The sequence below is a fragment of the Labrus mixtus genome, chromosome 7 (assembly GCF_963584025.1).
Source record: "Labrus mixtus chromosome 7, fLabMix1.1, whole genome shotgun sequence".
Classification (NCBI taxonomy): domain Eukaryota; kingdom Metazoa; phylum Chordata; class Actinopteri; order Labriformes; family Labridae; genus Labrus; species Labrus mixtus.
In genome coordinates this window covers 4,842,282-4,864,461 of record NC_083618.1, presented here as the reverse complement: position 1 = coordinate 4,864,461, position 22,180 = coordinate 4,842,282, and the positions used below count along the sequence as shown (strand labels likewise).

Here is a 22,180-nt window from a genome sequence, read left to right as displayed (position 1 = left end):
CTCCACATGAATTGATTGGCTCTTGATTAATATCCTGCTGTGTCTCACATCAGTTCACTTGAACTTGTGCAGAGGGTCTGCAAAGAGAAACTCCAGATAAAGTCAGAGTGAAAAATGCATCTGTTTACGTTCACAGCTCACCCGAAAAACTTCAGGAGTTTTGTGCATGTGTGTGAGCCCTTAAGGTCTGTGTATGATTTGCATGATCATTTTCCTTTTTTTTTCTACCATTTAGTAGTTTGCTCAAATCTTTTTCAGTGTCAAGTAATTAAAAAAAACTTACCAGAGTCCACCCCGATTATGAGGCGGCCAATGATGAGCATCTCAAAGGATTGTGCCCTCTCACCCAGGGACAGCAGCAGAGCAGCGATAATGGCAAAGACGTTATTCAGCAACAAGGTTCCCTTTCTAAAGTCAAGACGAGAAAAGAGGTTCAAGAGAAGAGTCTGAACAATATCAACTCACATAGCAAAACAAATCGCTAGCTAATCCAACCGAAACTAACTGGACGCATAATTACATATTTCAACAAGGGCTTTTTGGAGCTCAGCCGTAGCAGAGGTGAGAGGGTTCAAAAGAGCCTTTATAGGAAAACCATTCAGAGTTGCTTTCATAGCATCAGAAGGATTAAGAAATGAGCGGATGAGAATTTTTCTTCAGAGCAGAAAAAAAAATCCATGTCTATTCTCTAGTGAGGCCGCTCGTGAGCGCTCAAGCTTTGCATGGCTGCACGTCCAAGGACGAGCCATGAAGTGTCAAGATCAGATCAGTCAGCTTTATATGTTGAAAAAGATATCACTTTTTTTTATAGCTTACAAATTGAGAGAGTAATTAAAAAACGTCTGTGAATAACAATAATAACTCGATCAAATCAGAATTGTATGAGAATTAAAGCAGTGAATCATGATGTAGGTGATAAACAGAGGCTGCTGAAGAATAACTCGGCAATCAAGTCACATGTTCCAATTCAGGGTCTGGATCTACTGAAGGATGCAGCCACCGATCACTGAATGTAGAAGGGTGTTTGTTTGTTTGTTTGGATTCCCATTAGCTTTAGCATAGCAAGAGGCTATATTCTTCCTGGGGTCCGCAGTTTACAATGTGACAATACAATTTCACACATTCATATTATATATATATATATTTCTACACTACACAAACATTACACAACATATAGCACATCTACAATAACTCAAAAGTAATAAAAACAATTGACATAAATGAACAACACCTCCAAAAGAAACAGAGAACACAAAGGCTCTGTCTGCATCGACAGCTTCTAAAAGATGCTAAAACATGTTCACACAGGAAGGTTCATAGTCCCATCACAAACACTCAGTCCTGACTTCTGAAGTTTCTCTGTACATAATGTTCTTGAAGTCGTTTTTTTAAACTGTATACAGCGTTTTGTTGTTTAACATAACTTCGGAGTGAATTCCATTCCTGCATCGCTCTGTGTGTAACTGAACGTTAAGATGATGATGCTTTTCATTTGTGAAGTATAAAACAACCTCCCACAGCATGCCTTGTTGTATAATGGTGTGTGTCTGTACCATAGACTGTTTAAAGAGTACAGTCAATGGTCTGCTGTATTGAAGGATAATCTTCTATACTAATTAATAGGAGTTTTACTTTTTTGTTACATTACGTAAGTAAACCATCAGTGAATACAATTTTTTTTTATATTTCATAAACAAGAGACATTTGATGAGCGAGCTACTCTCTATATGTGAATGGAAAACATGAACTAAGTATTTTTATACATACAGTACAGTACCTTTAAAATAATCACAGCATTGGATGTTTTCTAAGTTGTATTTCCTTTCAAATAAAGTTGCAATGAATCCTCTTAAGAATTACATTTTCTTAAGTGGCCAACAAATGTCTACATGTTGGTTTAATGTATAAGAGAGATTGAACAGAAAATCATTGTTTGCAAAGGTTTATTTGTGTAACTAACTCCAATAAGGATCATCACAAGGATTGTCACCACTGTGCTGGCATTCCCATCATGTTTAAATAAAACTATGATGTGTTCCAGGATTCTTTCGTAGTGGATCTTTTGTAGTGGTTTGATTTTTTCCTAAGTTAGGGGTCAGGGAATTTTGTGTTTTGTGGATTTTGGGTGATGTTGCAGTAATGGGTTTGTCTTAAAAGCAGACTGGGTCAAGTCATTCTGCACTCAGCCATGTCTAAGGCAGCAATTTCTTTTATAGTTTGGGAAATTCTTTTTTCCTCTTTTCCTTTGTATAAGACGGATACAACTGGGAGAAAAACAACAGGAAAGTAGGGAGTATGGTTTTTGAAGCTTGGACTCTAGTTAGAAAAAACACAATAGTTTAATATAGTCTCTTTAGCATGCAAAAACATATCTGTGTTGAAATATTCAAACATCAGGGTTTTAAAAAAAACATTTACCTTATCTTACCGCAAAAGTTTTAATGAACTGCTTGCTCATTCTCTGAAGTATTAGGCCTACTTTCCTTTTAGAGTGCTCCCTGTGACCTCATCGGCTAATATTTATTCACCGCCTCTCCCTGACATCTGAATTTCAACCTTCCCGAGACAATGTGCAGAACTACCAGCTGGCCAATAGATATCTAGTGGAGAATATAGATGGAGAATGAATAATTTTTCCTTATGAACTCCGTGAAGATTGCCCCCTAAGAAACCCAAGGTGAATTTTGAGGGCATCTTAATGTTTTCCAATGACTTTGAATAAAAGCTTCATGAGCCTGGCGCCACTCTGCAAGTGACAACCTGATCATTAGTGGATAATAGATTCTTTTGAACGTGTATTATTTCAGAGTGCTGGGGCGCCGCAGTCTGTCCCTGAGGGTTAAAAGGGACGAGCACAGCTCGGCTAAAACCAGGAAAAACATCATCAGACTAGTGAGATTGAATCTCAATGTGGAGAATAAGATGTCAAACTACAGCTGATCAGTCTGTTGCAAATATCTTTGTTTCCAAACAACAAAACAAAATGTCCTTAGAAAACAATCATGCCCACCTGCAACTTTGTCTCCCACAAAACATAAACCCTGTTTCATACAAAACAAAAGGCTGTACGTGTGTTTTAAGTGTAAGCTTAAAGCTATATTGAGTTACCTATTTATGTATTACATTTCATTACTGCTCACATTAGTGTTGTAGTCAAGACCACACTAACCAAGACCAAGACATATCAAAGACCAGAGTGCTCTGAGACCGAGACAAGACCAAGACCATAAATATTAAGGAAGCATCATCATCTTGTGTGCATCAGGCGTGTCACTCACTTAGACCGTAACTCCGGGAATGTTGTAGCTGTAACTGGGGAACAAAAATCATATTATGAAGGGATTGAAGTTGGGGGCGGCAGTAGATCAATCTGTAGGGACTTGGGTTGGGAACCGGAGGGTGGCCGGTTCAAGTCCCGGTGCAGACCAAGAATACAGAAGTTATTCTGGTAGCTGGAGAGGTGCAAGGGCACTTCCCCAGTACTGCCAAGGTGCCCCCCAGCAAGGCACAGAACCCCCAACCACTCTGTCGTGCTCCCTGCGTAGCAGTGTGTAGCAGTCCCACTCTGACATGTCTCCACTAATGCATGTCCATAGATCCCTTTTGCGCATGTGTATGAGAATCATGTATCTAAAATAACAGAGTGTAAAGCAGAATTTTACTCAGGGATTAAATAGTATTTATAATTAGTATTGAAGAATTAAAAAAAAATAAAAAAGTGGCATTTAGAAAGTTTTCCTTCTAATCACAGAAATGATGTGGAAAAATAGCTGATCACTGGTGGTCTTGACGGGTCTTGATTTAAAATCCTGTGTCTGAGATAAGTCAGAGTAAAAATGCTTTCCATTCCAAGACGAGACTGAGACCTGAGTCTCGAGTCCGGTCTTGAGAGCAAGACTGAGTTTGAGTACTACAACACTAGCTCACACTTTAAAGAACCTTCTTTTTTATAAAGCTTAATCCAGGTAAGATGACAGCAGCTATCACCCCTCAAACGTTTCATTGTGAATATGAACAGCATGTACACAGACACTGAAGAATAAAAAAGGTTCTCTTCTTCCATCTCCTCCTGAGACATGTGAGGAGTTGAGCTCCTATTGTTCTGTGGTAGAATCCAATAAGAAATCCAAAAGCCCTGCATGGGAATCCCTTGAGAAAGGTCACAACACCTCCTTCTGTGCTGTATAAAGAAAAGTGTCCACACAGTGTATAGTGTTAACTCCCATTTCCTGCACAGATATGATGGTCACGTACAGTGACTTAGGGTTTGTCATGAAGAGAAGAGAAGGATGCATAATGTATGACGTGACAGAAAATTTGCAGCCAGAAGAAGATAAAAGAGAGCATGTAGCCTGTAAGCTTTGAAACAGGGAGCAATGTGGCAGTGAAAAATGTATGGTATACTTGGATGACAGTTTATCCTTTCTGTCACAGGTGGTTGTAAAGCACGTGCCGTTTAACAAATCGAGGCAAGACATAGTGTTACCGGAGTACATGACCAATTTTGCCCCTTTAGAAATAATGGATAAAGACATTGATTCAAATTGAGATTTTAAAATCTAACACAGTATATCTGCTGCTACACGTTAAGATGAAAACTACAACATAATAAATACAGAACAGAACAAGCAGTAAAGATAATAATGGGTGGGTGGATGGATGGATGGATGGATGGATGGTTGGGAGGGTGGATGGATGGATGGATGGAAAGGATGGATGGATTGGATGGATAGATGATGGATGGTTGGGTGGGTGGATGGATGGGTGGATGGATAGATGGATGGTAGATGGATGGATGGATGGGTGGGTGGGTGGTTGGATGAATAAATGGATGGGTGGATGGGTGGATGGGTGGATGGATGGATGGATGGATGATGGATGGATGGATGGGTGGGTGGGTGGCTGGGTGGATGGATGATGGATGGATGGATGGATGGATGGGTGGGTGGATGGATGGATGGATGATGGATGGATGGATGGATGGGTGGGTGGATGGATGATGGATGGATGGATGGATGATGGATGGATGGATGGATGGATGGATGATGGATGGATGGATGGATGGGTGGGTGGGTGGATGGATGATGGATGGATGGATGGATGATGGATGGATGGATGGATGGATGGATGGATGGATGATGGATGGATGGATGGATGGATGATGGATGGATGGATGGGTGGGTGGATGGATGATGGATGGATGGATGGATGGATGATGGATGATGGATGGATGGATGGATGGATGGATGGGTGGGTGGATGGATGGATGGATGGGTGGGTGGATGGATGGATGGATGATGGATGGATGGATGGATGGATGATGGATGGATGATGGATGGGTGGGTGGATGGATGGATGGATGATGGGTGGCTGGGTGGGTGGGTGGATGGATGGATGGATGGATGATGGATGGATGGATGATTATGTGCAACTATGTGTACTCACCTTCCCAGAACTTTTAGGATTAAAGAGACACTTAGCGCCCCGAGAAGCCCTCCAATAGCAAATATGGACACTGTGATGGACCAGAGGAGGGTGGCTGTCTCTGCTGCAATGGGCTCGCCATATCTCTCAATCCAGGTCTTATTGTAGAAGGCTTTAATGTACTAAAAATAAAGAGACATATGGGAGAAAGACGGCATTAAAATGACATGAAAGGTCATTCAAAACGCCTTTGTAGTGTTTGATTCCCTTTTAATGACACAATGCAAATATAAACATAAATATATATAAATATAATATTTATAAATATAAATATAAAGGTAGTTTTGCTGTGATAACTCAAAAAACAAAGGCTGGAATCTGACAGCAGGCAATACCCAATGCAAGCAAAGATCATTTGATTTTCTGTTTAATTAAAAAAAACATGAGGATCACATCATGTCAAACAAGGTCACAAGGTTTTTATCAAATTAAATACACTCACAGTTCTAAATGTGATCTCCCAAGGAAGCAAATAGAGCCTTTGCTTTAAGAAAATGAACACATTCATGTAAAGTTTGAATAAGTCACAGAATTCAATGTTTGAAATAAATGGCAAGCCACTGAAAACACTCAAGAATTCTCACCATGAATGAATCGGTCAGTTTAAAAGCATTTTGTGACATGTCGACCGATCTGTTGTTAAGATTAAATCATATAACACCAAAGGAATTAGAAGCAGTATCCTTAATGAAGCAATAAAAATGCAAATGAGTATACAGCTTGACTTATCTGTGCTACTGCAAAAGCTGAAAGCAGAGGAGTCACTGTTTACAGTCATTATAAAATCTGCTGTGGCTCAGGAGTGGTGAGGGGTTTCTTGCAAGCATAATTCACAACAGCTGTGAGTGCCTTATTTTAATACCACTGACTGGAAAGTTGATGCAACAAATCAGAGTTGAAAACATTAATGTTAAGATGAAATTAAAGATCACATACTACACAAACGTATTAACTATTTAAAATTGTGTTTTCTGTTTCCCTTTTTTAAGGTATATTTTGGGGATTTTCATGCCTCTATTTTAGAGATAGGACAGTGGATAGAGTCAGAAATCAGGTACTTTTTTTTAATCACCGTAAAAAAAATGTTAAACAACGAAAATAAAACCCGGAGTCAATGTGGAGGCTTGTTCTAAATATGACACAATTTTCCTCAATGAACTCTGGGATGTTAAACTCACAAGAATGAGCAGACAAGTGATTTTCCAGGACACTGTGATGTCATAGTACACAGTTTCAACATTGTGATTTGTGGGAGGGGTTGGTAACGTTGTGATTTTGTCCCATATAGACAAAGCAAAGTGTGTCATAGTCTGAAAACTTTGCCCTCTAAAGGAGGGGGTAAAAATCAAAGCAACTATATTCAACCAAGAGCTGAAATGCTACAATGCCTTTAGTTAGCTTTAAGACAGCATTCAACATGAGGTAGGATTATTTTAGCAACCTATAGGGCGCCACTTACTTCCTAAAAACCCTGAAGTAAATTAGCATTTGTGAGCCATGGGGTCTAACGTCTAAAAGTCAATGGGAATTATGAATGGGTTTGTGGTTAGACACCTGAAATAAGGTCTGTGGTTAACAAAAGCTTAAGAGATGTTGGCGTTTTGTTAGACCACATAAACTACGTTAGGCCCTGTGTCCACCTGGCGTTTTTTCCAGGCAGAAAAGCACTGTCTGTGCGCTCGGGAGTATTCACATGAAGCGTTTGTGCTCTGAGAAGAAAACAGCTGAACGTCCGTCCTGTCTCTATGACAACAGTTTGTTGACAAACAGCCGCTGTATGACCGACACAGCTGTTAGCTTTTTACTTCTGTCGGCTGCATTAATGCTTCAAACATAAAAATGATGTTCATTTGTGAAGATTATCCTGCTGGACAAAACGCCTACGCATCAGCAACGTGTGTTTTCCACAGAGTTTATTTTCTGCAATGATCTAAAAATCCAATAGGCGAATTCTCATTAGTCCCCATGGCGATGCTATTTCCGGGATGGCCGACAAAAATACGTCATATGGTTTGTTCTCTATACTCCCGAATCCTTACATTGAGATATGATCCCACTGGATGGTCAGTAGTGAAATACTAAGATATTCTTATTTCTTTGTTCAAATCATCAGGTAAAATAAGAGTTTTACCTAATAAAGATGGAAGCATGGCTTCATCCTAAGACCTTCAAGCCTTTGCCAACACAACCCATAATATAACCCATTACCTTCACGTTAGTGTTTGCGACATGTTCTGGAATTTCAATGCTTAGTCGCGATTTTAAATAATAATTGTTTGACCGCCCCTGTAAAAATGTATTGAAGGTCTATATTACAAAGATTAGACATGCATATATGCAACTCTTTTTTAACAAGTGCAAGCACTATTAATTCCTTAGATTATGAATAAACAAACATGCATACTGAAGGTATACAGTGACAAGGTGTAGCCACATCCATTTATGAACATCATATTGAATTGAAGACGGCTTAAAACTGGCAATGAATACCATATAGGCATATGGTAAATATTTGTAAAGGTTAAAAATTAACTGAGTTGTTGGGCCAGAGTTTCAGGATGGCTTTGTGTGTGCAATTGACTTTCTGTCATCCATTAGAAGTTCTGAGGATGCTATCTGCAGATAATGAAGTCACGTTCACACGAGCTAACTGGTTGGTAGGGTGAGTGTTATAACAGTCAAAAACTAACACACTGAAACTCACTGTGTGACTGTAATATTCATCTTGTAAACGGGCATAAAAAATGAATATTGTTCCTGCGTGCAAATTCATGACACTCCTCATGAAGAAAACTGTACCTTTTTAAAAAAATGATCTTGCATTCCCTCCACTATCGTCAGTACACAACTCCTCATGTAAATGGTTATAGACATTTCAACCTTGCATTACTAATGGCCATATAAAACATGGAGTCATGATAGGGTTAGTGAATATCCAAGTCTGGTTAAACATGATCTCTTTTTAACCTTTATTTTTTCTGTCATTGACCTACTGCTGCCTCTGTGCTTAGGGTAGATAATAACAGTAGATAATGGGTATAATTCTTATAAGAACAAGTATTATTGTATTTTCCTTCACTCTGTAGCCCAGCCCTCACTTTGACCTGGAGAGCACTTGATTACCAATTAGTGGCCCAGGACAGAGCTGCCAGGTTTCCTCTCTTTCCCCGTCGTGCTCTGATTGTTCACCGACATCAGCCCAACAATCACAGCTAGCATTGTAATGTCTTCTTTTCTCAAAAACCCTACTGTTGTGTGATAGCTCTCTTATTGTCCTGAAGAAACAGGAATGTTTATTTGGAAACCTTGATTCCACTTATTTAGTCCAAGACGCTACTACTGTTGGTTTGTTCAGATGATTATTTTTCTGAGCAGTACCAGGAGGAAACACAACACAGTGCAATGATACTATAGATATTATTCAAAAACCCTCAAGCGTTTCCTTGAAAGTCTTTCAAAACCCAACCAGGTATGCTTATGACTTCACTGTTTTAGAGGCATTGTGCAAAAAAACTTAAAATGAAAAATATCTTAGTTGGGAAAAGTTTCTAAAGCTGATTATTTTCAATGATTGAGTCCTTTATGTGGTGGTTCTGGAATTTTCATTTTGTTTTTTGACCTGAAACTCATTTCCCCTCTTCAGTGGCTGCTTAAAAAGCTCTGGTCAAACGCTTCCATGCTGTCAGATTGTTTCTGCTCTCCATGTGGTATTGTTGGCTCATGTCTTCAGAAATTTTCATCGTGACATTATTTTTCTTTTGTGACTTATCCTTTGACTCATTTTCTATTTTGTTTTTTCCCTTCCAGTGCTTTCCACCTCCGAGCTCCATCGCCTCAGCCTCTCCACCCAGCCTCTCTCCACTTGCCTTCCCCAACCAGCCCACAGTATGTTCACGTCTTCAATGCCTTTTTATCAGTACCTTTTCGTAATATATCTCCTTTTGCCCTTTAACCTGTCTGCAGATTTTACTATTGGGTCCAGTTTAAAACAAGCATTTCTGAAATCGCAACACTTAAAAATACCACCGAAAATAAAACTTTGCAAAATGTCTAAATTCCCAAAAACATTTTAAACCTTAAACCGACTTCTTTTATTTAATATAATCAGGGAACTTAGGACACATCACATCATATCTATGGAAACTTTACTCTTTTAAAAAAAAAAAAGAAGTGCATTAGTGCTTGAGCTGTGTTCTCAGGAGAGCTGCAACAAACACAACCTCAGAAAGAAGTAGTTACATAAATAAGGCTGTACCCAACAAATCTTTCAGTGACTGATGACGTGTGTTTTGTGTAATCACATTTGAAGCAGAAGAGCTGAGGGCCGTGAACTCTGTGAATGCTAATTAAATAAACTATGGAGCTTTTAATTGCCTCTGAACAAACAGAAGGCCAGATTGAAAAGTGTGACATCTGAAAACACTTTTCTCATCTAAGAGTGGCACTGCTCAACTGGACCAGAAAGGTGTTGGAAATTTCACTATCATTTTCAACAGTCAAAAGAGGATTTAGTGACTGTGAAAATGTCACGTCTAATCCAAGCTTTTACATAATTGTATCTGTGTCTGACGGGTGGCCCATGTGCTAACAATGCCCAACAGGATAAACACACATTCACTGTCATTATTCCCTTCCTCTCCACCATGACATTTATGATAAGAACTGGAAGATTAAGATGAGTCAACAATCTCTGTGAAAAGATAAATGCAACTTTGAGATGTTAAGTTCCCTTGAGTGTGTTTTATGTAATTGGATGTGAGTCAGATTAGACAATAAGGTGAGTCATCAAAGGAGCTTTGATATGAGACAGAAATATCTAACAAGTGACTGGCCCTTTTATTCTATACTGACAAGACCCTCGACAGAGTGCTTTTGTATTTTTCATCTTATATAAAAACTGACATATATATTTGGAGTTTCTGTTCAGTGTGTGCATATAAACTGTGAATCATTAACCCAGCAGATACTCTCTCTGGCTTGGTGGAAGTAAATGGGAGATTGGTTTCGCAGAAAACTGTGTGTCCAGTTATGTAACGATAAATAACAGACTTATTAATGATATTCCTGGCTCTATAACGGAATTTAGCTTGTAACCGATATAAAAATAGAGTAAATTATCGTGTGAATGTGTGATTTTTGGACAGTAAATGAAAAATGGAACAGCATTTCCATTTTTTTAAACCTGGATCTTCACCATCTGAAGTAATGATGTTATATATACAGTATATTAATTGTGCTATTGATTGGTGTAAACAAATGAAATAAATCATTTGATTGTAATCTGTAAGCAAAGCTACAAGATGAGATAACAGTCACACTCACCAACGCAGGGGCATTGACCACCGACAGGTTGTAGCCGTAAATGAACGATGACCCCAGGGCACCAAAGAAGGCAGCACTCAACAGGCAGGCTGTGACTGGTTGCTAAGGAAAGAGCAGAAAAGTTAATGACTTTTCAGTGCTGCTGGGACAATGTCAAGGCCAAACCAGGGGGTAACCTGAAGCCAGTGTTGCTTCATTTGACCCAGATATCAAGAAACTAGGTCATTCCCATCACCCTCCATTATGTTGCAACAATAAATACTAAGAACACCTTGTCTAAGGAGATAGCGTGTCTGCTAACTGTACGGATGTAAAGGTGCCGATGGAAGAGATAACGATTATGTAAGATTCTCTGATAGTGAAGAACCTGAACTTTAAATGCACATTTTGCTGTAGCTGCTATCCTATGTCTGAGAAATGTGCATCTGTTTATTTATCATTTACTGAATAAGGACAGTGCTCATTTAATTACCACATCAGCAACTGGCTTCATCAGGTAAAAATGCAAATGTTTCGAATTTTTATATTCATTATAAAATGCTAGTAAAAGACAAGTCAATCCCATTGTGGTGCTTTTAACCTAATGCAGGCATGAACATAAAAGTGTACAAACATTCTACTAAAATGTTGGAAACCAGACTGAGCTAATCTAGAATAAATGTCTTCGTTTAGTCATTGTCAAGCATGCAAGCATGTTGACTTCAGCTTTTGACCTCAACATCAGATTTTCTTGAAAACATCCACACAGAGCAGCTAGAACATCTACAGACTCAAGTGTTGTTGAATTTCATTGGTGCAATGATAGTTCTTTTTCTCCTCAGGAAACAGTTTAATGATAGTTCAAAAATTGTCTTTTTTTTTTAGGAAGAGGTAAACAATGATTCATAGAGCAATATTTCTCTGGTAAATATTTCAGTTGACTATCTTTGACACAAAGGGGAAGTTAAAAGTCAAGAGAATATATTACACCTATAATAATGATAAACAACGTCATTTACACCGACCTGGTTCCAGTCTATAGAGGCAATAAATATTCTCCTATATGATCATCATGCACTTTTCTGTAAAGGTTAAAACGCGTTGTACGCACATCACAACCTACAGTATAACTACACATTACCCCAACAGGCCAGAGTAGCAGCCCTGAGGCACATCAGCATGATCCCACACATGGGGATATCACACAGCAGGGGAAGACAAAGTGTTGGAAGCACAAGGAGAAGGGCTGGGTGGGTTTGGCCCGAGGCTACAGGAAAAGAAGATGAGGAAGAAGTTCAGAATTAGAGTGTTCAATCAGAGCTGAAGATGTTTTCTGCTAAAAGAAAGAAAGAAAGAAAGAAAGATTGCAGTTTATCTAAAGTGTCACCAGCTTCATCCATTAAAGTTTCAAACCCTTAGAAAGGCATATGCTGCTTATGCTTAATAATGTTCATGTTAAAGGAACCACCAATGAGTAGAAGTGAGTTCAGCAGGAAGTTGAACAAGGAGCTCATGAATGGTTGCTCAACATGGCTAATAGAAGTTATTTAAGCAGGGGGTTATTAGTAACAGTGAGAAGTCTTAAAAGAACTTCAGTGGTACCACACAGGGTGCATCAAAAACCATTGTTTTTCTTCCTTCTCTCTCTTTATTCTAATTAAAAAGTAATCACTGAATCACTATCTGTTCTCATATGTCTCCCTGTAGAGGACATGTGCTGAAAGATGTTAGATTTTCATTAAGGTACTTATTCCCTTTTAATTGTTGATGCACAGAGGATTTGATCAAATACTCCTGTACTTTACCCTTCATTAGTTTTGTTCGTCTCAATAATTGGCCCACAAGCTTTCATTTGCATGACACAATAATAACCAAAGAAGTGCTTTGCTCCCTTTAAACGTTTTTAATTCATGTTTTCTTTCATAAGTTAGCACTATAGCTTCATGGATATGCAGGGCCTTTCTCTTCTTCTAATGCAACCTTTGGAGGTTCATACTCATCAGAGTTTAGGAGGACAAAAAGTCACTTCCTTTGGTATTAACTAAAGGAATGAGGAAGTATTTTCTTTGTTATTGGTTATAAAGTTTCTGAACTGATGTGACATCTCTTGCAGGATCTCGGTCAGGGTGGCTCTGACTGGGTGACTTTTTAAAAGTAATGCAAACAGTTTGCTGGATAGATATTATGATCATATATTTTTCAAAAACGTGTTTCCATCTTAAACTAAAATAAATTGCAAAAATAATTTGAAAAACAAAAAATAATCCCCCTATTGATTTTCTACTGGCTATTTGGCAATTCCGTTTGAATAAATAAGTGTGTTCATTTTGTTTTTTTCAGTAACTATTCTTTTTCCTGGAAGGCAGTTACTAAGGACAAAGTCTAATGGGCTCAAAGAGTGACTGCTTCTGTGTTTATTAGTCAATGAGATATAAGAAATACAGTTTAGAATTTAAACACCACCCGATAGTCTGGGTCGCAGTAGCTCAGTCTGTAGTGACTCAGGTGGGGATCCCGAGGGTGCGGACCAAGTCTGGTAGCTGGTGAGGTGCCAGTTCACTTCCTGAGCACTGCCGAGGTTCCCATGAGCAAGGCACCAAACCCCCTCCCCACCATCAGCTCAGGAGCGCCCGCTGTGGGCAGCTCCTTCACTCTGACATCTCTCCATTAGTCCATAGGATCCTGTTTGTGCATGTGTGTGTATTTCAGCCTATGTGTGTAGCATGTTCAACAACAGAGTGTGAAATGTAATTTCCCCTTGCAGGATTAATAAAATATATCTCCTTCTAATAATAATAATAATTGTAAAGGTTAAATTGAGGCAAAATAAATCGATGCAATAGATAGAAGGTATATCGTCATAGACCAGTTCATTTATGACTGGAGATACAAGAAAAATGCAGATAGCTATACTTAATTAGAAAACACTGTATAATTGATTTGAATAATTCTATTCATTACACATTTTATTAATGGAATTGTTTTGCGTCTCAGGCTCGGCAGCAGTTTAGGCATCTACAGGTTTTATTTGTAACATCTCTAGGAAAGCAGGCATGAATGAAGACAGAAAAAGAAAATAAGTACATAAATATAAACAGTTGATAGATGTTTACAGATAAGATTATGTAACGTTGTTTGTCATTATTGATTATGTTCCTAAAGACTTGGGAAATTGCAGCTTTAGGAGCCTTTAACTGACCTGCAAATGTAACTAGAAAAGCTAAATACAGCTTAATTCAAGCTTTCTTGGTAAAAAAAAAAATCATTTTGTGGAAGAAAAAAAAAGGATTTAGAGCATCAGGGAAGCGCCTACTGCAGCAATAATACCATCATGTAGTAGCCAATAAAAAAAAGGCAGTAACTGAGCTTACTAAGGCTCTGTTCAAATAGCTGGGACCTTGCTCAGCTGGCACCGCTCAATCCTGCTGTCAAGGACTTTGGCTATGGTAAAAGGCCGGTTATTGTGTTATCAATGTGGAGTGGGTATTGAGTGTGTCAACAAAGTGAAAGATGGATGAGGCTAGCTCAAAGCTGTACATTTTAACAAAGACATGTTTGGGTTGGGGGGGTGGTGATCGATTGATCAGGCAGAATTTTAATGAATCATCATTTTTACACTTAAAAACACCAACAAACAAAAACACAAAATAAAACACACAAAGATGTTTCTGTGGACTTGCACCATCTGGGTGCAGGGTATTAATACATCCGTGTGTATTTGGTGCAGAGTAATAACAAGACATGACATCCCAAAAACAGCGTAATTCTCCAAATCAACTACAATATTTTAACATTAATAGGCCTGATTTAGAGTTTTCCTCTCTATTTTTGTTTTATGGACCATCACTCACTCATCTAAAAAAAAAAAAAAAAATCAGAGATAATCCCTCCATTACGCTATTAGAACAGCTGCCTTCATATTACTCCATGCAGTTGTTGTTGTTTTTAAAGGGCCTGACAAAAGCAACAGACCTGATTTGAAATAGCAGCACAGAAAGACGTGTCATCATGTGCATAGTGCAAAGGTCATGTACGTATTTACAGAAGGGCAGTGTCATCAGATACATCTTATCCTTACCTGATTTTATTATTATTCATTCAAATAAGGGCACTTTCTCTATAGAGGGCAAAACGACAGGGGCTTAAGCGTGTGCACGTGCCTGGTCAGGACCTATATATAAATTGCTATCAAGACTGTTCTGTCATTCTGTCAAAGCAGTCTAATTTTACACATCACAAAACATGTCATCATGTCAGAAAGACACAGACTTGTCCGCATGAGTTTCTCTGACATGAAATGAGTGACAATGACACTAACCTTTCCAGAGTTCTTCTCAGAGTCGCTCATCTGGATGTCAGATGGGTCGTCCTCCCCTGGTTTGTCCATGTTGACGTTTTAGCACCCTTAAAAGAGGAGACATATCAGAACAGACATCCAGAATATCAAGAGGAGCACGAGGAGCGCTAAGAGGAGGAAGTGAAATTTAAAATAGAAACTACTGAGTGAAACATCTACTAGGAAGGAAATTACAAAATCCAAAATGTGCAGAAATGCAACACAAATACACACATAATTAACACGCAGGATTATCACAACTTGGTCACAAATTTAGGATTAACTCATAGTAAATACTACCTTGCACAGTGAATTGGATTAGACATTGGATTTTTGATCAATTGGAAACAATGATCTGGATTTGTCCTCTTTATCACTCCATAATAGGAGACCTGTGTGAAAGGGCATGGAAAGCTTGAGTCTGCCATCTAGTGGCTTTATGAATAGTAACACTTAGAAATACTACAGCAGATGATTTTTTTTTAATGCAGTATGTGCATAAGATTAGATGGTTTCCACATTTGTGTAGATTTGAGGTTTAAAAAGAAAATCAAACACACATGTTGAATGTAGTTTAAGGTAGGAGTCTGTGTTTATACTCATGAAGGGTTTTACGGCTTGTCAGAAAAAAAGTACCAAACATCTGAGCATTTATTTAACAGAAAGGGGAAGGTGACCCGTAGTGCTGCTGATTTCCTCTCTGCCCCAAAGTTAATAACATTTAATAGCATTCAGTTCCCTCCCAGAATTTAAACGAGTCTCTGACTGGACGAGAATGTAAACCAGCAGGACTCGGGGTCCTCAGGAGTAGGATTCAAACTTGTAGCTGTAGATTGAATTCATCAGATCACTGAAGATGCACGACACATCAGAAAGTTGGATTCTGACTTCCCCTTACTATTACATATGTTTCTTTAATTTTGGATCAAAAATTCACATATTCGTCATTTGTGTTTTCAGGTTGTATCCAAAGCTCCTTAAGATCTTTTTTAAGCCAAATCAATCAAAATGAATTTAAAGTAAAATTACTAGGCTACATGAAAAATTATTTACTGGCCACTGAGCAAACAATAAGCTGCAATTAAAAAACTCCTTAAAATATATATATATATTACTTATATAATTAAAGTTGTGAAAAACCTTGTAAGAGGAAGTATTTGTATTTTTTGTCTTGTTATATTTGTCAGTGCAACCTATGAGCCTATGTATGTATGTATGTATGTATGTATGTATTTATTTATTTAATGTGCGTATTGTATGTTTTTATGTACAGTATATATATATATGTATTTATTATATTTTTATTTAATGTATGTATGTATCGTATGTATTTAGAAATGTATGTACAGTACGTATATACATATTTATGTTTATATGTACGTATGCATGTATGTATGGATGTAATGTATTGATACCCCCAATAGCCCCTACCAAAGTAGTAACTACTCATCCTTGGGTCCACTCATACAAAAAAGAAATTTAGACCCACAAAAGTTACATAAAGGCCAAGGCAAAATGGAAAAGACACTAATAGCAATATAAATCAAAAGACCAAGACAAACCTAATAATAGATCATACAGATCGTCTCTCATCTGCCCACGTTATATCTGTCCAATCAATAAAATACAGTGTTGGAAGAATCTTACTGTGGTGACTTGACAAACCTTCCTTTATCGCACACAAAGTAATACACACAAGACACACACACCACCGCAGGTCGGTGTCAACAAGTTGGCAAAGAGTTGCCTTTTGTTGTGCATAATAATGATATGGCCTCCTATCTTTGCTTTCTTCCAATTTTGTTGAATTATTTCTCAATAATTAAGGAGTATCAGAAAGATCACAAGCATTGAAGCTCTCAAAGGCAGCAACATGGTACAGTGGGTGACTTCTGTCACCTTGTTGAAAAACGGTAAACTAAAAACGGTAAGCACTTTCAGTTAGCTTGGAGTCACAGCAAGAGCAAAGTAAATATCCATTGAAACTTCTGCTGCAAACTTTTGAAATCGCACATTTGCATTTTTGTTATTGCTCGTGTAAACACTCTGATACCTCCACTGCTGCTGTGTTTTTACGTGTCTCATCCACACTATTTATGTACTTGTTTTTGTTATTGCATTGACGGCAACTCGTATATTTCAATTTAGTTGTACCTGGTGCAATGACAATAAAGATATGATATTCTGTTCTACTGCTGCAGCAAAATCAAATCGTCTGCTTTTAAACTTTTCAGAGCCACTTTCAAGAGACTTCACTGCTAGACGTATAGATTTCCCTTGGTGAATCGTGTTCCAACAGTACATCCTATGACTTACTGCTTACTGCTGAATAATAATGAAAGCTCCAGTTACAAGACTAGATCCTGTCAGCCAACGCTGTCAAACAGAAGAGCAGCTCCTTTGATTCAAGCCCAAGTCTATTAAATTCTAAACAAATCTAAACAATTTGATTATGTAAACACAGTAAAATTCAAATGAGTCAACGACATTATGCAATTGCTCGGAGGATTATGTCAAGCAATAAGCTTCGTTAAATTATTTACTTCCTGGTCATTCTTTTTTTTTGTATCAACATGGTAACATTGTAACGGTCACTAGATAAAGCCTTCAATAACAACAGTCCACAAACATAAATAAAACACACATACTACACAATATACTGTAGAAGCAAACGTCAGTAAATCTACAGCAGAATGAAAGTCAGCCTTCTTGACCAAACACATTTAGTTCTGTGGATATCAGTCATAAAAGTAAAAAGCAACAACATATACACTGAAGTCGTCTGAACAAAGTAGCAACAGTCCTACCAAGCTGAGTGTCACCAGTAGAACACTTACCCGCTTACAGGCCGTGTATCCAGTCCCTACAGTAAGACCACTGACCAAACATTTCCCATGCACGATGGTGATAATAACGCAGTAGAATGATTAACTATTATGAGCTCCTCCCATCCTCTTTGATATCTCTTATCTCTTGTGTCATTGTGAGAATCTGAGGTCAGCTATTCTGGAGGAAAGAGAAGAAAAACAAAACAAGCTACACATCTGTAGTATTCTGATAGAATATCTTAAGTCGCAAAAACTTTCCTCTCACTGACCACAACCAACAGTATAATCAACATAATCAGCTGCATTGCTTCAGCAGTTAACCAAATTTAGTGAGTTGATTTGCAAAAATGTCCCCGTCCTTAAAGAGCACATGGTTCACATTCATACAGGAGTTTGTCTTTCATTCAATCAAGGGTGCTCATGGTCTAATATTTACCACCAGGATGCATGCACTGACTACAAGCAAGATGAGAAATTGTGCCAACACAACCTATATGTGATATTTAAAAAATCATGTTAACACCCTTTGCAATCACCTTTAACTTCACTGGAGAGTTGTAAAAGTGTTCTTTCAAGACTTGTTGACATTACTGTTGGGTGTCATTACAAGCCAAATTTCCCCACCCATGCTAACGGGGAAAAAAAAAATCTTCAAACCTTCCAGCGTTGACTAATGAACCTGGGTGATAAGTTTGTCCTCAGCCATGCTAACATCTGTCTGAGCTAATGCTAAGAATGTGTAATGTTTACAAAGTTTTTGTTGTTAGCATGCTAACTTATGCTAATAGGCACAGAACACAAAGTTGGATCACAGGAGAGGCTGATGAGGAAGGATATAGTTGTGCAGGTGTTTGGTCCTTAGCTAATTTATCAATAGCTTTGAGGACATTTCAACTTTTTTTCATCATGGTGTTGATAAGGATGTCTGTACAAACATCCACCTGACTGACAGCTTTATATTTCAACATCATAGTATGGATAAATATTGAAGGTACATTTTCCAATTAGAACCAAATTAATTAAAGCAAATTCGAATGCTAATGTGGAAAGTACGGGTTTAATTTCCCACTGCCTAAGACGATGGAAACGCCGTTCTTGCTCATTCATACAAGTCGCTCAGCAAATATTTACTGCAACTCGTATGCTTGATAACTTCCCTGTTGACTTTCTTTATTTGAGAAGCAATTACTCTGAAGTAAATAACCGAGGCACAGCAGGAAATTATGCAAAACTAACTGGCAAGATGAGCAACTACATTTTTAAATTCTGAAGAAACGTATACAGCGTACTTTACATAGAGATGATGTCAATCTGAAGAACTCCATCCAGCAGTTTGACTGGAGGTCCAGTTTTTAATGAGTAAGTCAGGTCAGTTACAGAGCACTCAGGTAAAATGGTTAACTTTGTATGTATTCATGCATTTCAAACCTGACTACTTAAAACAAAAATGTGTATTTCTCTATTTTACAGCACAACAACACATTGCTGCATGGCTGAATGAAATCCCCTGTAGGGAGCCAGAGTTATTGCAGTCAGTGTGAGAGTCAATCCCAGGCTAGATGTGGCCCACATGTTGAGAAACTGAGAACGGTTTTGTCCTTTCTTAGGTCTTCTTTCAGAAAATCTTTCTTATAGCATCTTCAGTGTGAAAAAAAAGTGGGAAGATATGGTTGAACATTAACTGCTCTGTATGCTGAAAATGTGGACATGACTCTTGGGTCAATGGTAAAAGAATGATGTGGTGAAATTCAGACTCTTGCAGCGACAACAGACCGACCAGACTGATATGATCGATAAGGTATTTGGGTTCAAATGCAATCAAATATCCCAGTCTCCATTCCGTGACCCTGAGTAATAATGAGTTCATTCAGTGTATTAAATAAAATCAGCATACTTCTTCTTCTTCTTCTTCTTCTAAACAAGCAGCCACACATTCTGTCACAAGCAGATTCGGGGTATTCATTGACAAGACTTACCTTAACCTACATGTGCAGGATACATCGCTCCAGTGAGGGGCAAAAAAATGGAGTGTACCCTTGCAGCTTATGCACGCTCCATTGTTCAGCTGCATGCCTTGACCTCGTGTTAGCGTGAGAAACACCCTTTCATCCTTATGACCCCCAGATCACATGGTCTCAAGAACAGAGTAACACCAGAAAAGAGCTCTACTCTACCAGGTGTAGCTGCCTGTTGGAGTTATCCTAGAAACTTGTAGCATTGAACGCACATTGCTTAGTAAAACGAGTGAGAAGGTTGCTGATTACGAAGAGAAATACAAACTGCAGCTTGTTAAATAAAAGCAGCATGAGAGCTTTGGTATTTAAACCCCCCCCCCCACCCCCCACCCTAAATAACCAAGTCCTCAGGCATCAACAATGGCTGCTTTATTCTCCCTTAGTGCCACATTATTATTTCATTTGCAGTGTCTCCTGCCAGCTATCTATATTAGGAACATGTGAGCCACATGTGATTACAGCATCATAAACAGAGAAGGCCAAAAACATGCCAAGGTTTCAGCACGTGGCCAGAGGTGTTGAGCAACTGGTTTGTAGTCCTGAAGAAAAACTACGAGGTCAGGAGTTGCCATGGTCTAGTAATGAAACTCTTGTAAGATGAACACCCCCTTTGGGACATCGTTTCTCAGAGCTGGAGTCTAGGTAACAGGAGGATTAAGTTTCCTAAGATGTGGAGCGACCTTTCAGTGAGAAAAGAATCCACAAGCAAAGAGCAACAAACCAAACTGAGCTGAGAAAAATATGTTTCTTATACTTCTTATTCAGTTACCACCATGCAGTTATGTACAGAAGCCTTAAGCAGACATGCATCCAAACCCTTTTTTCTTCTCACTTTTTCCTGATAGAATGAGTCGTTTCTGGTTGTTTTATTAATCTCTTATCTCCACGGTTTCAAAAAGCACAAAACAAATATGGCAGCATGGCATGAAGTGGTCCAGCCCATCACAGGGACAAGACTTTTGTTAATGATTGATAAAGAACAAGCTTTGTTATCTCGAGATTTTGAGATTAATTAATCCATTATAGTAAGAAAACCAATGCTGTTATTCCAAGATAATGAAAAGAAAAGTTGAAATATTGAGCTACCTATAAACCTATCCTGATCACAGGAAGACCAGTGTTATTATCTGCAGATGAAAAAATTAATAATGTGACAAAACGACCCTAAAGTACTTGTTATCATGGGGAAATGCTGTAGAGAAAATGTATAGTTCCGTGTCCGCTTACGGCTAGGTTTGACTGAAAAACTAGTTACCGGCATATGACGTTAACTTTCCATGATCATCATCATCATCATCATCATTTATTTTATTTAAATCCATAGAAAACACATCAAGGGAGAACCTCTCATTTGGAACGGTGACGAGGTACACAGACAACAATAGAAAAGAGGCAAGATACAAACAAAACAAGAGAACAGCAAGAATAAAACAGGAAGTGCATGCAGTTAAAAGGCAAGAAAATACAATGCAACAGAGTAAAAATAATAAGTAAGAACAATTAAAATATTAAAAGCAATAACAGTTCAGATCAACAGGGTACCTAGTGCACAGTCAATATGTTCTCAGGTGCCGGTCGGTTGCAGAAACATACAATGAAAAAGTAAATAAACTGAAAATGACTTTACTGTCACTTCCTCAGGTTGGCTCAGCCATGTGTTGTTTACAACGCTGTCTCTTCCAGAGCACAATATGTGTTGAACAAAATCATGCAAAAAATATATAATTACCATTGTTTTTAACATTGAGCCAAATCACAACAGAAATGGTCTTATGACACTCAACATTAAGAGCTGTGATGTGTTTCATTATTTACACTGGCTCAACATTAATCCACCAATAAGCACGCATTTCAACAGTGACACATAAAAACATTATTTTAACAGAAACCTGTAGCAGAGCCAGTCTCATTGTCACAGTCAGTCATCTGCCCTGATCTGATTGGCTAATACACTATGGCATATGTCCCTCTGTTTAAACTAGCATGGAAACAGCCAACTTCAGATTTTTCTGGAAATATGAAAATGAGTTTCCCTGCCTCATCTCATCTGTCCTACATTAGTACACAGTTAAGTCACTTCAATGTTTAATTTGCTAAAGTTGATATCATGTTGATAGCTCCATTGGTACACTTCTGTGTGCTATAAGCTCAAAACAAACTGCCATCAGCAGCTTTGTTAAACATTGACTTTCCCTCTGTTCAGGAAGCTCTCTCTC

The 22,180-nt window shown here is 38.3% G+C and overlaps 1 protein-coding gene across 2 annotated transcripts in view; it reads right to left on the bottom strand.

Moving 5' to 3' along the window:
* slc2a9l2 (solute carrier family 2 member 9, like 2) overlaps positions 1-22,180 on the bottom strand; it is a 113,990-nt gene that overhangs the window by 90,876 nt on the left and 934 nt on the right. The window contains exons 1-5 of one of the 2 annotated variants that reach the window (XM_061042306.1): positions 19,926-19,948; positions 15,104-15,189; positions 10,807-10,908; positions 5,446-5,606; positions 284-408 (exon numbers count right to left, since the gene is read on the bottom strand). In XM_061042306.1, the coding sequence (XP_060898289.1) occupies positions 284-408; positions 5,446-5,606; positions 10,807-10,908; positions 15,104-15,172 (457 nt within the window). In that variant the 5' untranslated portion in view covers positions 15,173-15,189; positions 19,926-19,948. Of the gene's footprint in view, positions 1-283; positions 409-5,445; positions 5,607-10,806; positions 10,909-15,103; positions 15,190-19,925; positions 19,949-22,180 lie in introns of those variants that run through there. The other variant, XM_061042305.1, reaches the window with a different exon arrangement.